This window comes from Camelus dromedarius, chromosome 21 (genome assembly GCF_036321535.1).
Source record: "Camelus dromedarius isolate mCamDro1 chromosome 21, mCamDro1.pat, whole genome shotgun sequence".
NCBI classification, from domain to species: Eukaryota; Metazoa; Chordata; class Mammalia; order Artiodactyla; family Camelidae; genus Camelus; species Camelus dromedarius.
Genome location: NC_087456.1, coordinates 27,722,254 through 27,738,270, shown reverse-complemented (window position 1 = coordinate 27,738,270; position 16,017 = coordinate 27,722,254). Strand labels below are relative to the sequence as shown.

The 16,017-nt window shown below is 34.8% G+C and overlaps 1 protein-coding gene across 1 annotated transcript in view; it reads right to left on the bottom strand.

Annotated features, from left to right (window-relative positions):
* LOC135318770 (usherin-like) overlaps positions 1 to 16,017 on the bottom strand; it is a 228,910-nt gene that overhangs the window by 108,745 nt on the left and 104,148 nt on the right. The window contains exons 5-9 of the mRNA XM_064477010.1: positions 13,706 to 13,769; positions 11,476 to 11,770; positions 10,331 to 10,515; positions 9,637 to 9,858; positions 8,431 to 8,524 (exon numbers count right to left, since the gene is read on the bottom strand). Coding sequence (XP_064333080.1) covers positions 8,431 to 8,524; positions 9,637 to 9,858; positions 10,331 to 10,515; positions 11,476 to 11,770; positions 13,706 to 13,769 — 860 coding nt within the window. The remainder of the gene's footprint in view (positions 1 to 8,430; positions 8,525 to 9,636; positions 9,859 to 10,330; positions 10,516 to 11,475; positions 11,771 to 13,705; positions 13,770 to 16,017) is intronic.

The following is a 16,017-nucleotide window of genomic DNA, read 5'->3' as shown; positions in this document are numbered from 1 at the left end:
TCTCTAAGGCACTTCCTTTTTTTCAGTAGATCCAAGCTTCTGATCTATATCATTTTCCTTCTCTGTGAAGAACTTCAACATTTCTGGGAACAAATTTCCTCAATTTTTTTTTGAGAAAGTTTTGATTTCTTCTTCACTTCTGAAGGGTGATTTTGCTGTTTACAGAATTCTTGGTTGGTGGGTTGTGTCTCTCAGTACTTGAGGTATTTAGCTTTTCTTGCTTGCCTGGTTTCTGAAATATCAGAATTAATTCCTATCTTTGTTCCTGTATAGGATAGGTGGTGATGGTGGGGTTTTTTTGCTTGTTTTTGTTTTTGTTTTTGTTTCCTTTCTGGTCTCTTTTCAGACTTTTTTAATCGTTGACTTCTTGCAGTTTAAATCTGATATGCCTGGGTGTAATATCTTGGAGTTTATTTCTCTTGGTGTTCTCTGGCTTCCTGGAATTGTGGTTTTGGTGCCTGACATTGATTTGGGAAATCCTCAGTTATTACAGCTTCAAATATTTTTTTTTCTCTATTCTTTTGCTTCTGTTTCTGGTATTTACATTATGCATGTATTGCCTTTTAATAACTATCCCACAGTTCTTGGATATTTTGCTCATTTTTAAAGTCTTTTTTTTCTCTCTGCTTTTCAGATTTGGAAGGTTCTATTGACATATCCTCAAACTCAGAGATTTTTTTTTTTTTTTATCCATGTCTGGTCTCCTACTGAATCTATCAAAGACATTCTTCATTTCTGTGGCATTATCTTTTATCTCTAGCATTTTTTTTTTTTTAGAATTTCCATCTTTCTGTTTACATCATTCATTTGTTCTTGCATTTTCATTCTATATCATTTTCCTGTGAGAACCTGTAGCATATTAATCAGTTTTTTTAAGCTCTAAATCTGATAAGTCCAACATTTCTGCCATATCTGCACCTGGGTCTGACATTTGTTCTCTTTCAACCATATTTTTTGTCCTTTAGTACGCCTTTTAATTTTTTAAAAAAGCTGGACATGATGTAAAAGGAACTCCAGAAAAATATGCCTTTAGTGACATGGTGGTAAGTTGTGAGTGGTGGGGAAGTGTTCTACAGTCTCAGTCTTTCAATGAGTGTGTGTCAGTTCCTCCATCTGACCCCTTAGGTGCAACAGGATGACCACGGGGGGCTGGAGTTGGGTAATTTCCTTTCCTTTGATAGTATTTTTAATGTCCACTTTAGCAACATCTTGCTATTTTTATACTCCCCAATATGTTGTGCTATTATTAATACAGTTTACATTTATTAACTATATTATTAAATAATATTATTATTTAGTACAGCTAATATATATATGCTGATATATTTGCTCACAATTCCTTCTTATACATCATGCCTCTTTTCTGGGATCACTATATTTCTTTATGAAGTATATCTTCTAGGAATTCTTTTAGTGAGTCTACTGGTAAAGTTGATAAATTTTTGTTAGACAGAAAATGTATTTTTTTCCTCCCTTGCTGTTAATTGATAGTCTAGCTACAGATACAATTCTAGGTTTGTTGGTTACTTCCTCTTTGCACTTCAGAGATACTGTTCCACTGTATTCTGGCTTCTACTGTGGGTTGAGATCTCCAATGTCACAATTTCTTATACATTCATATCTGTAAATGATTTGTCTTTTTCTCTCTGGCTACCTTTAGGATCTGCTCTTGGTCTCTGGTGATTTTCAGACTCATTATATCTGAGCTATAAATTTTTTTTTAATTCATAGGCTACTTAGGGTTCAGGAGAACCATGTCATTCCTCAACTCTGGACAATTCTTTACCCTTTAAGTATCTTATTTTACTATTTTTATATTTTCATTATCTCTGTTTGCTTCTTCTATAAAGCCATCTCAATCTATCCCCTTGTCCTCAACCTCTTTTTCATGTTTTTAATTTACATTTTAAAGGCATTTATGCACAGACCTATGCAGGGAAATAACTAGTTTAAGTATTTTTTTCAAAGATTAATAATATCATCTATGTGTCAGATAGGAAATGAAATTCTTGACTTTGACTCATTAAATGTACATCTAATGTAGATTCTATAATGTGAACTGCCTGAATGCTAGTTACATAAAAGTAAATTCACTAGTGTTACAAAAATTGTAAAATAAAATGAAATACACTCAGAGTAAAAGTTTCTGTGAGCGAACAGAAACAAAAGTTGTGGTCAAGCTCAGTGTGGAATAAAAATATGACAGAAGTTAGTCACGATGAGTCATACCTCTGAACTTCAGTGCTCTAGAGGAATACACTCTCAAAAATAACAGGAAACATCCATTTACATAAAAAGCATTGTAGAGTGTGACGTTGGCACCACTCAAATTATTGAATGGCAGAAAGGCTTATTATATAAAATGTTTTAAGCTGGCTCTGCTATTTATAATACTAACAAAATGCGTACTGATAGTTTGAGTTTAGTTAATTCATAAAATCCATGATTAATGTTATAAAAGGGTCACAAGTCAGAGCCAAAGAATAAGAGAAGTATTCATGGTTACTAATAAATTGCTCTGTGAATGCTTGGCCACCCTTGCAGATAATGATGTCACAAAATGATGAAAGAATAGTTAAGTAGCCAACAAAGTGCCAGTGCTTGGCGGAGGCACTGCTCATTGCATCATTCTTGGCCTACAGCCCTTGAAAGGTGAACATAACTGTTAAAAGAAAATGAAAAATCGTAAGGATGCAAGCTTCAGCTGAAAGCACTTTACTTAAAACGAGACTCTATCAAAACTTGAACTCTTAGAACAGGTAAACAAAGTACTAGATAAGGGCAGGAAAGAAGTAATAGGTATATTGTAGCCAGGCTACCATTTTAACTGACATATAATATACATTCGTGAGCTTCCAGTTCCCAGGTTGTATTCCGCAGCAATGAACTTAACACATTTTCTGATACTTATAATGGATTTCTTAAGTGGGTGAACCAGCTACTTCATTACAATAAAGTTAATTATCACAAGTAGTTAGGAAATGATCTAAGAAGTACAAGGGAGTATTGGCGGGGGGTGTTTAAAAGCCAATTTACCAAATAATACACATTGCATAACTCCATGATATGAAATTTTATAACAGGCAAAACTAAGCTATAGTGACACAGAACAGATTGGCAGTTTCCTGAGATTGGTCGTTGTGGGGATGCATTGTCTACAAAGGAACACAAGAGTGAACCTGAGGAGAGGAAAACATTCTATATCTTCATCAGAGTAGTTGTTACACAAGGGTATACATTTGCCAAACCTCAAAGTATACATTTTTCAATTCACTTCAAGAAAGTTGATTTAAAAAGGAAAAAAGAGTAGTTTTGCAAGATGTTCAAATTTGGTAAAGGGAAAAAGAAATCTCTTTGTATTATTTCTTACTCCTATATATGAATTTATACTTTTATCAAAATTTTAAAATTACTTAAAATTAAAAATACATATACAAGTAACAGTAATTATGATTATCCAAATAAAATTAATCATTGAAAAACAGTATCAAACAATCCTATGATTCATGCAAGTTCAATGCCATGTAATCTTGAAACCTACTTTAAAATATTCAACTCTGTTCAAAAGTTATCTAGTCTGCTGGGATTTGTTTTGCCGTAGATTCATCCTAAAATGGACCCAGTAAATTAATTATTCACTGCGTCAGTCATTTGGGGTGACAAGTACTAGAAAATTATTCTCTATTAATGAAATATGCCATTATTATTTACAGCATGCATAATACATTAAAGTGAAAACCTTAAAATTGCCAATACAATATCAAAATGTGTCAAAGTTCCTAGTCCAGTAGCACTGAGGAGAGTCAGTGAGCCTCCCCAAGGTACATGTCTTAAGTTTCACAAAATATAATTGAACACTTAAGAAGTAAGTGGGCCTTAAATCATCTTAGAATTAGTGGGGTCTTTGGTAATAGATTGAGTAGGTTTTTATTATTTGTTAGTTTTTTTTAAATTTTTATGAATGGACTAAAGAAACAGGAACTATGAAATAGACTGTTGATCTTGCTCTGCCCAGAATAACTAATCACATCTTCCAGCTTCTGGGAAGTCTCAGTCTGTTAATACAGTTCACTTTGTGGGGTTCAGAAGCTTAAAGGTCTCCGTAGGCCAGGTAGTTAACAGACATGAGGCCACCCAGATGTAAAGTTAAGGACAGTAGTAAATATGACAGCAAATGAAAAGTAATAATTCTCTAAAGAGGATAATTACTATCCTGAGTTATCCTGTTATTGCCAAGGGGGAACATGGGCACAGTGTTGGACTACTTTCTACTTAACAGAAGCCAGAGATTTTAAAGAGAGAGAGAAAAATTAAATAAAAACCTTTTAAACACTGTTTCTGCCCAACAACCGCCAGTTTGTAACACCAACTTTATACACAGCTGATGACTGTTTCATACAGAAAATTCTCTAGAATGGCTTCATGTATGAACTTGTTTCTGCATTCACCATTTTCTTCTTTTCTCCTGGCTTCATTCATTTCCACTTCCGCTAAAAACACTTTCTCATGGGACTGACAATTGCCAAGAACTGGCATATTCTCAAGGCTTACGTTTTCATCTGTTTGCCAAATGGCTGTAATATAATTCACAAAAGCCCTGTTTATTGAGTAATATTATTAATGGCTAGCATAATACTGTGAAATTGAAGATATTCTTTTTGGATTATGTCCAGATCTTTAAAAAGAACATTGGTTCAAACAGGATATGAATGGCTTGTATTAAAATATATTATTTTAAAAAGTGGAACAACGTGAAAAGCATTTGAATAAGTATATTTTCAAATTATTGTAAGACAACTTTTTCAGACACATAAGTCCCACATGTATTGAAATACTATGAATGATAAAAAAAAGAGAAGGCTATGCTTGTAAATGCTTTATAAAATCATTTATCATTTTCAACACATTGTTGAAAATACAGGACTGAGAAATCATTCAACTTAACACAATCTATTGACTTTTTCCCTTCAGTTGCATTTGCCAAACTTTGCTAAGTGAATGGTATTTGTTGCTTTTTTATTTATGGCTAAATTCATGAAGTATCAAAATATGTCAAGGAGGAAAGCAACGGACAAGTCAACTTTTAAGCTTTTGTTTTCAAAGGGCACTTAATGTCAAAATAAGAAGCATTACAATATATTCTCAACCTAAATGATAGTTAATTATTTCACTAGTTCATAATCCAACAGTCACCACCTGAGACCAAGTCTGAAAAATCCCAACTTGACTTCTGAAACCAATCATGAGCCTTGAGTCATTTAATGGCTCTACTTTTAAGAGGAAGCATGAAATCATCCAAGAATCATAAAATATCAGTCACTTAACTGTGAGCAGTTGAAGAGAAAAAAGAGGGGGAAATGGGATGAGGTACCAAGAGAAAGAGAGGGGGTAGGGGAAGGGAAGAGAAACTAGTCAAACTAAAGCAAGAGAAGCTCAGAAAACACCAAACATACGATGGTATCAGCCAGTCCTCAGTTTGCACTTAATGGGTATACTCAGATCAAAGTGCTCTACTCATTTCACACCTGAGCAGTTTTTAATTGGGTTATTAGTGGGTTTGGGAAGGAGGGGTGAGATTAATGAAAGAAATCACTGACTACAAAGGAAAGAAGTGTCTACCTTAAAGGACTGAAAGAAGACACCAAGAAAAATAGAATAAATGTCAATTTAACTGTAAAAATCAAGAACAAATCAAACTGCCAAAAATTTAAACACAATATATGGCTGAATAAAGAGTCAATCAATCAACTTAATCCAATTAATTTCCTTTCTGTGACAATATAAGCCATACAACCAAACAATAAAATCAATGCTTTTTAAAAAGATGGTTTTTTCTCATGATATACTAATCAAATCAAATTCAAAGACTCCAGTGTTAGAAATCCAGATAGTGTAGAAGATTCCTTCTTTCAAAGTAACTATCAGCTAGAGGCAAAGACTAAATGTGTAAATAAAAAGATCAGCAGTGTAAAGCAATGATCTGGAGAGTAAGTTCACAGGGACATCTGAATTAGAACATGAAAACTTGGGTTCGAGCACACAGAAAGAAAGAAAGGCAGCTGGAACCAAATCAAAGACCCTGAGTTGAAACTGAGAATCATCACTGCATCCTAAAAATGCCAGAGGATGGCCGCATTTCAGATAATGTTCTTGCCACTGAATTATATACACTAATGTACAGAAACCAAATTAGATTAAGAATCTCAGAAGACAGAAAAGGTATTTGCCAAAACCTCTAAGATATTTTCTTTTTTTAAAAAAAAAAAAAACAACAAGATATTCCATGAAATCCTAAAACAAAGTGCACAGAGAAGTGAAGGGACTAAACACAAGTCAGGTCAAGGTCTGGAAGGCAGGGAAGTTCATAAGTCACAAGGAATCTATGAGTTTTCAAAGCCAAATATACTAACACATAATTCCATGTTTATGTAACAAAATATACCAATACAACCATCGCATACTCTTGTCATTGAAGAATTGCTTTTTAGAATGACAACAATTACATAATGTAATTTACTGTATTTACAACTTTTCATTTTATTGTAGATATGGCCAAATTATCCTCCAGAACTTTTGTACCAATTGGTAATTCCATCAATGATGTATAAAAAGTTCATATTCTCACAAATCTAAATGTTATCAATTTTGAAACTTCCTGCTAATTAGATAGTTAAAAACAATCTTTTGTTATAAACTGCACTTTCCTAATTAAAACTGAGGTTGGGTAACCTTTCATGCATTTGTTGAAAATTATCAATTCTTCTTTGTAAATTTTTTGTTAATATATTTGCTCCTTTTTTAGGTTGTATTTTTCTTATTATTCTTTAAGTGTTCTTTGTGTATTAGGGATTGTGACATAATAAAAAATACATATTCAGTCTCTGGCACATAGTTCCTAAAACTCTTGTAATTTCTATACTGTTAAGAATGATGGGGGCATATTTTGTTACAATATTTGGTTTCTGTCCCCAGTCCCTTCTAAAATAGCTCCAGAGCAGTAAGGTGAAAGGAGCATTTTTTTTCTTATTCATAACAAATCCCTTCAACCCCACCTGATTTTATGTTAATGAGGTGGTTTTTGGAAACCCTCTAAGAGCAGAGGCTGGTTCAGCCAGGGGAACCAACCATGTGATTAGAGGGTTGGAACTTTCAGCCCCACTTCTGGACCTCCAGAGAGAGACAGGGGCTGGAGGTCAGGCAGTCACCAATGGCTAATGATTTAATCATTCATGCTTAACGTACCTTCCATATAAACTCTAGCTAAAGAGGTTCAAAGAGTGTTGGGAGGATATGCTCAGAGAGGGCATGGAAGCTCTGTGCCCCTTCCTCCACACCTTCCCTGTGTCCCTTCCATCTGGGCGGTTCTGAAGTTGCAGCCTTTCATCATAAAAGGTCATCTAGTATGTAAACTGTTTACTTGAGTTTGTGAGCCATTCTAGCATATGATCAAACACAAGGAGTGCGAAGGGGAAATCCTAACTTGTAGCAGAATCAGACGCAAGTTGTTAACCTGGGGACCCACTACCTGCAGTTGGCATCTAAATGATGAGGGCTGTCTTACGAGACTAAGCCCTAAACTCACGGGGTCTGTGCTAATTCCAGTTGTGTCAGGGTTGAATTAAGTTGTAGGACACCCCGTTAGCATCCACAGAGAATTCAATTGCTTAGTGTAGGAAAAACCCACGCATCTTAAATTCTCTTACAAACTGGCAGCCGATTGCTTCAAACACCACTGACTGAAGACTTCACACTACACTTTTATTACTGGTGTGACTGTTACTGCTGCTGTACCCTTTTTCATATCAGCTGTTACTGATGTTTAAGCTGAATACGTCTAATAAATCTCTCTCAAAAAGTTTTTTTTCATTTACTTCTTATTCCTAAAATGTAGCTAGATTTCTACTTCAACTGTGAAACTTACCTGGATAATAATCATAGACAAGCTAAAATAATATAACTTGTAAGTCATCTTACTGTAGATTTTCAAATTACTTACTTAAAATTCCTGATATCAACAATGAGTTAAATTTGATTGATGCAAACAAAGATCTCTCTAGATACCTTTGCAAAAATTTACCCTTTAGATACAGTAACCTGACCCGTTTTTTAGTGCCATCTCTTCAGGTACCTTAAACATTGTTATAAAATATGATAATGTTGATGAAATGAAGAAAAAAGAAAGGGAAAATAAAATCTCTGGGTTTAGTTTTAGTTGTTATTTCTTTCATAGAGAATTTTTTAAAATTAATTTTAGAGTTTATTAATGGCTTTTATTTTTCTCTACAAAAAAGTTTTCTGAAATAGTTAACATTTCAAGTTCATACTAATTTATTTTTTTCAAACCCAGAAGTTAGACCAAATCAAGTTTCAAGAATTTATATTCAACACCCTTCTTTTTCTGAGATTTCCAATCATTAATAGGGAACTCACCTGAAGTCCTTCAGTGAAGCTTTCCTGAGAGCAGAGGCATCGGTAGGGTCGGCTTGTCGTGTCACAGTTATCAGCATGACCATGGCACTGGCACCTGTGAATGTGAGCATCCGACAACTCAGAAACACCGACTCCACTGTGAATGTATGCAAAGGTCTATGTACATATTCACTATGTGGCTCCAACAAGGGAGACAAGTGTGGAAATCAACAGAAAAGTCAGTTTCTCTTTAAGCCTGTGGATAGTCATGAAAGTTTTTAATTAATCCTGAAGCACTGAAAGGATCATCATCAACATCCAAACCACACTGATTGTGAAGGTAATTTTCAAGCCCATCCTAGGTTGTTTACACCTATTATCAACCGTGTGGCAAGCTTGCCAAGAAAGGGCATTTACTAAAACTACTGAAAACACAGCTAAGACTATAAGGTTTAGAATAAACTACAGAATAAAGGTAACAAATTTCAATTTTGTTGGTTTTTTCCCCCAAATTAGATGGTGAATATTTAATACTATTATCTTTCATTGTGCTATTACTTAACAAGAAACACTTATATGTTGATATTCTGATCTGTTTTTAAAGATGTGCTTTATTTATAGGGCGTATCATTCTTGTACAAAACAGTTTTAAATATAGTCTATGTATGTGTGCCATTTCCATAGTAGAGAGGTTCCTGCCTGTTAGTTCTCCAGCTATTCACTTGTTTAAATATTGTGAGCCATGTTCTCAGTTATAGTCAGGTATTTATAAAATACTTAGGGTATATTAGATCTTTCCTTTAAGGGAAAATAAATATTCCTCATAAAATGGTGAATTGTGAACTCAGGGAGACCCAGCCCAGTACTTACAAACCAGCTGGCACTACAGTTACAATTCCAAATCTAGTTCTTTCTCTTTGATTTCAAGAATACTTGAAAATCATATTCCAGAAAAAAAAACAAGCAAAATATTTGGTAAATTATTTCTAAGTTGGCTTCAGAATATCCTAACTTCTAACCCAATAGCTTTTGAAAATTTATGTGATATTATGTACAGCAAAGGCAGATCTCTCACCCCAAAATCTGAGAGTAGAAAACTATTTCAATACATGAAGATTGGTATCTGACTTGCTCTAAAATGTTAATGTATTGTTAAGTAAGTATGACAAAAATCTTGAAAACAATATTTGTAATGAAAAGCACACTTGAAACAGTAATGAACACTACCTTCCAGTGACGGTGATTTCATTAACCCCATAGTATCTGTGTCTGGGGCTGACAGAAGTCTCAGTTGTGTGGTACTGTCCATGGAAATGAAGTCGTACTTGTGTGGCTTTTACAAACTCTTGAAGAGATGGGGTATTATAGAAATTATTGTATCCAGGACGATGATGTGGTCCAGGTGTCAGGATGCTAAAGGTGACATTACCACGGAAATACGGAGTAAAACTAGTGATGAAAGAAATTTGAAATCATGAAAAAATATTCACATTTTTGACAAAATAAAAATCACAGCATAACATTAGTAATAAATTCTTCATTCTGGGAAAACAAACATTCCATATATTTCATACACAAACAATACAGGAGCATTGCATAAAAATGTAGTAAAACATCTCCTCGGGGACACAGTAAACTTCTATTAATAAAGGAAACTTTCTAAACAATCTGAAGATCAATTTTAACGCACAAATGAGACAATAAGCAAGAAAGACTCTGAAGTTGTTTACCAGAATTTTAAACATTGTTTAAAACTCAATTTAGGGAGGAGTCTCGGAAAAATCTGCCTCAAGAAAGTTGGTGAGAGAAGGAAGTGTCTACCAGTTGAGTTAGCTTACATGTGGGTTACCATGAGCTCATTAGTCTGTTAAAATGAACTCCTAAATGCCTTCAAAGGTAATCACTCAAAAAGAATTCATACTTGGAAAGCTGAAGACAGTTGACAGAATCAGGATTTTCCAAATCTCCATTGTTCTTCATTCCGAAAGCACTGCAATTTCTAGCAAAATACTGCCAATCCTCCCAGTCAAGGCTGTCCTCTTTCTTCCTTTGAATCCTTATTGCTGTTGGTTGTGGACTAAAGAACTGGATGATAATATAAAACACCTGAAAATGGATGTTAATTACTGTCACTGAACTTTTGTTTGATCCATCAGTATAAACCAAACCACGGAATGGTGAGATTCAAATATAATGGCTTACTTCCTCATAATGACAGCTACCAAGTATCAATTAGACATCCAGAAATTTCATAGCCTTATAGTAAAGGCAACACATTCTATAACTGCATATATGTCCCTCTTCTCAAGGATTTTATAAATTAAAGTGAAATTAATATTAGGTTTGACATAACGATATGAAAAAAGAACATTGCTCCTATGAAGTAACTGTTATGTATTTCTTCTTAAGCAGTTGTTTAGAATAAGGACCTCAGTTTTTATTAATCTGTGCTACTTAATACTGAAAAGAATGTTTTAATATTTCATATGATTTTGATACATATCTCTAAAAAATTAGGTCCTGCATATCTGCTTTGAAACATTTTTATTTCATACATACATTATAATACACTGCTTTAGTGAGTTAATATTCAATAGTGCAATTCAATTTCACTTTATACCAGGCTGAATTGTGTTCCCAAACAGATGCGTTCAAGTACTAACTCCTGGTACCTGTGACTGTGACCTTATTTGGAAATAGGGTCTTTGCAGATATAATTTAGGGTCTGAAGATGAGGTAGTCCTGTAGGCTGGTTCTCATGAGAGGAAGAGGAGAAACAACTGACACACACAGAAACAAGAAAGCCCTGAGAGATGAAGGCAGAGATGAGAGTAATGCTGCCATAAACCAAGTAATGCCAGGAGCCACCAGAACCTGGAAAAGGCAAGGAAAGGATCTCTCCTAGGGCCGTTAGAGGGAGCACAGCCCTGTCAACAACTTGATTTCGTATTTCTGATCTTCAGAACTGTGAGAGAATAAATTTCTGTTGTTTAAAGCCATTCAATTTGTGGTTATTTTTTGAAACCACCACAGCAAACTCACACACATCCCATTGTTTCAAATTACCTGATACTGTCCATTTTCCAAATCTATGGAAATAGTCACTCCTTGATTAAGCTGGGTAATGTTGGTAAACACGTGTGAAACCCACGAAGTAGCAATATTGTTATCATTGACAAAAGACAGAGGATGGGCTTCAGGATTCAGCCGGGATACCCTGTCACTGGTTGTGTCTTCTGCGTCGTTAGGAATGCAGTATCGCTGTTCCAGAGGATGGAGCCGAGGGTGGCTCCCAGGGCAGCGGCAATGTGACTGGATGTGCAATCTGAGCAGCTGTCCAGAGAAAACTTCCAGAATCTCTCTGTGGGAGTCAAGAGGCAGATTGTAAGGACAAATAGCTCAACAGTGACAGAACTTCTAAGAGGTGTCACAAATGAATACCACTGTTTGAAGGTCTTGATTTGTACCCATGATGCTTTAATAATTTCCTAAACAAAACATAAAATCAAAGTCATTCCTGGCCAAATAAACAGACGCCTTCTCAGAAAATGGGTATCAAAACCAGTACATTCCTGAGTGTTAACCTTCTACATCAAGGAGCATGCACAAGCCCTTAACTGATTATCAAGATATTTATTAAAATACCATAATATTCTACTGTGTCTATTTGTGATTAAAAAAAAAAAAGGTAACAGTCCCTTAGGTTGTTAACCTGACTTACCACAGAGTGAACAGTAATTTACTTAAAATAATGAGAGTTACAGACAGGGTTTCCCACTTGTCCATGGGCAGGAAGGAAGAAAGTATTTTATCTGCTGCCCTTTTAGGTGAAGGGACCCAGGCCAAGACTATTTGTCAGTGGCTTCCCGTGACTCATCGGTACAGATTCTGGCACCCTAAAATGCTTCCATGGCTTCAGATCACACGGCTGCTGCCAACAGTCAAAGAAGAATGCCAACTTCAGGCAGACATATTGAATTTTTCCATTAAGGGCAATATACTGATCTAGATCAGAATCGGTTACTCTATTTACAGGCATTCTTCCACATAACAACTTTCCAGACGTTTCAGGTAGGTCAACACCAGTAACCCAGATCTAAGTGAAGAGACCAAACTTCTCTCAGACTCCAGGGAGTGGGGAGGGCAATGGAGAAGGCAGGCAGTTTTTTTCATTCACTAAATCACATAAAAGCACACCTTCTTCTTTAAATCTCATTGAAAATTTTCAATTGATATCACATGTTGAATGGGACCAAAAGTGACAACTCAGTGAAGTTTTTACCTTGGGAAGAACTTTATTTGCTCTAAATTACTGCAATGCCGTTCTCCTCAGAATTTTAGACAAAGGTGATTAAAAGGCTAGTGGCAATAATCTCCCCAGTGACGTGTTTCAGTATTACAGCACCTTATATTCAGGCATCTCTTCATTATACAGACTAATAAAAAGAATGTTTATATTGCTAATGGACATACCACTGATCACAGCAGAACCTCGAGAGTAATGCTTCTCAAATTTACAAGAACTAGTCCTGTCCTGAATTTTGGAAATTCACCATACTAATCTACATTTCCCTGAAAGAAATGTGAATAAACATTCTTCTTTTGAACTCATCCATACAACAATTTGCTATTATATCATCAAATCGTAACTCAGGAAACAAACTTCAGAGGACATCTCAGGCAGAATTTCACTTGAACTGTCTGATCAAAATGGAAACCTACGTCTCCTGAAGAACGCCTAAGAAAGAATTCCCACCTGTTCTCAAGATGGGAAAACAAAGACAGTCCAAGTTTGCATTAATTATTTGTTCATTGGAAATAAGAAATAAATCAATTCTTCAAATTACTTATTATTCTTGTCTCCAAGTCTAATAGCCCTGTCTCCTGAGATTTTTCCATGTCAAAATAATTAATCATTTTCATTGTTCTACATTTTCTGGTACTTATAAATTCAACATAGCAATTTTAAGAAGTAGATTCTTACGTATCAAAAACTACTTCACATACAACAAAATCTAAACAAATGTATTCCAAATTCTATAATAAACCTGTTCTAAAATAAAGTTTTCTTACAATAAATCCTTTGTAAAGAATTTGATCAATTTTATACTATGAGAAGTTACCCAACAGAGTAGCACGAGTGAATACCAACCAAAGACTAAGCCAGAGCAAACACTAGAAACATTAAATGAGTGATGTCTGCCAAACACTTACTTAAATGAGTTCATCATTTATCTTCTACTTCTTGAGCTTCAACTACCTGTTTTACAGGTATAAAATTTTACAATCTGCTTACCTGTTTGTAAGTGCCACTTGGTATAATCGAAAATCTTGCATTCTTCCAACAAACTGCTCTAAACCTGTAAAATATATAAATGTACATAATATGGGTATTCTCAGTTACCAAGCAATGGCTGACCAATGTTCAAGTGAAATTCCTTTAGAGCAATGAAACTGTTTTTATTATATTAGTTTCAGGTATACAGCATTATAATTCAACATCTGCATGCCTTACAAAGTGATCATAAGTCTAGTGACCATCCATCGCTATACAAGCTGACACTCATCATCAATTTTGCCCACTCTCAACCATCTTCCCCTCTGGTAACCACTGAATGTTTCCTGTATCAGTGAGTTTGTTTTGTTTTTTTTTTAATTTGATTTGGCTTTTTAGATTCAATGTATCAGTGAAATTACATGGCATTTGTCTTTCTCCATCTGACTTATTTCACTTAGTGTAATACATTCAAGGTCCATCAACACTGTCACAAATGACAGAATTTTATTCATGACTGAGTACCATTCCATTATAAATACATATATATTTGGGCATCTCTTGAATACACAGACTAATAAAAAGAATGTCTCTTACACACACACCATCTTCTTTATCCATTCATCCATTGATGGACACAGGTACATAGACTGTTTTTATATCTTGGCTATTATAAACAATGCTACAATAACCACAGGAGTGCATATACCTTTCCAAATTAGTGCTTTTATTTTCTTCAAATACCCAGAAGTGGAACAGTTGGGTTATTTGGTCATTCTATTCTTAATTTTTTTAGGAATCTCATAGTGTTTTCTATAGTGGTTGCTCCACCACAATTTACAGTCTCACCAACCCAGAAAAGGGTTCCCTTTTCTCTACCTCCTCTCCAACAATTGTTACCTCTTATCCTTTTGATAATAGCCATTCTAATATGTGTGAAGTGATATCTCATTGTGGCTTGGATTTGCATTTCCCTAATAATTAGTGTTCAGCATCCTTTAATGTGCCTGTTTCAAAAAATTTCTATTCAGATCTTCTGCACATTTTTTAATTGGGTTGTTTGTTCTTTTTTGTAGAGTTGTATGAGTCCTTTATGTATGTTGGATATTAACTCCTTATCAGGTTTATCATTTGCAAATATCTTCTGTCATTTAGTAGGCTGCCTTTTCATTCTGTTGGTGGTTCCTTTCACTGTGCAGAAAATTCTTAGTTTGATGTAGCTCCATTTGTTTATTATTTTCTTTCCCTTGACTTTGGAGTCAGATCCACAAAATAAAAACATTGCTAAGACCAATGTCAGTGACGTTATTGCCTAAGTTTTCTTCTAGAAAATGTTATAGTTTCAGTCTTACATTCAGTCTCTAGTCCATTTTGAGTTAATTTTTGTGTATGACATAAGATAGTCATCTAGTTTCATTATTTTACATGTGGCCATCCATTTTTCCCAACTAGAAAGAGACTATCCTTTCTCTATTTTACGGTCTTTCTCCTTTGTTGTAAATTAGTTGTCCACATACGTGAGGTTTTATTTCTGGGCTCTCAATTTTATCCCATTGATCTGTCTGTCTGTTTTTGTGCCAGTACCATGTGGTTTTGATTACTATAGCTTTGTAGGATAGTTTGAAATCAGGGAGAATGGTACTTCTGGCTTTGTTCTTTTTTCTCAAGATTGTTCTGGCAATTCGAGATCTTTTGTGATTTTCTACAAATTTTGGAGTTATTTGTTCTAGCTCTGCTAAATATGCCCTTGGAATTTTGAAAGGAAATGCACTGAGTCTATAGATTGTGTTGGGTAGTATGGACATTTTAAGAATATTAATTCCTCCAATCCATGAACAAGAAATATGTTTCCATTTACAACTCATACAATCCATGAACACAAAATATCTTTCCATTTGTTTGAATCTTCTTCAATTTTATCCACCAGTGTCCTATAGTTTTTGTAAAAATGGTAGCTTTTATTCTGGTGAGGCAGGGAAATAATAGAGCATTTTAGACAGAGAGGTAATATGATCTGACTCATTTTTAACAGAACAACTCTGGCTACTGTGTTCATAATAAAGTGGAGGGCCAGAGTGGAAGCAGTTAGAAGACTCTGCAGCAATCCAGTAAGAGTAGCAACCATGATTTGGACTGGAATGATTCTAGTAGAGATAATGAGAAGGAATCAAATTCTAGATACATTTTGAAGATATAATCAACAGGATTTTTTTCTGGCATATAAGGTGTTAAAATGTGAGATAAATGGAATTGGCAAGGGTCACTCCAACTTTTTTGCTCTGCGTAAGTAGAAAAATAAAGTTGCCCTCACTTGAGATGGGGAAGACAGCAGG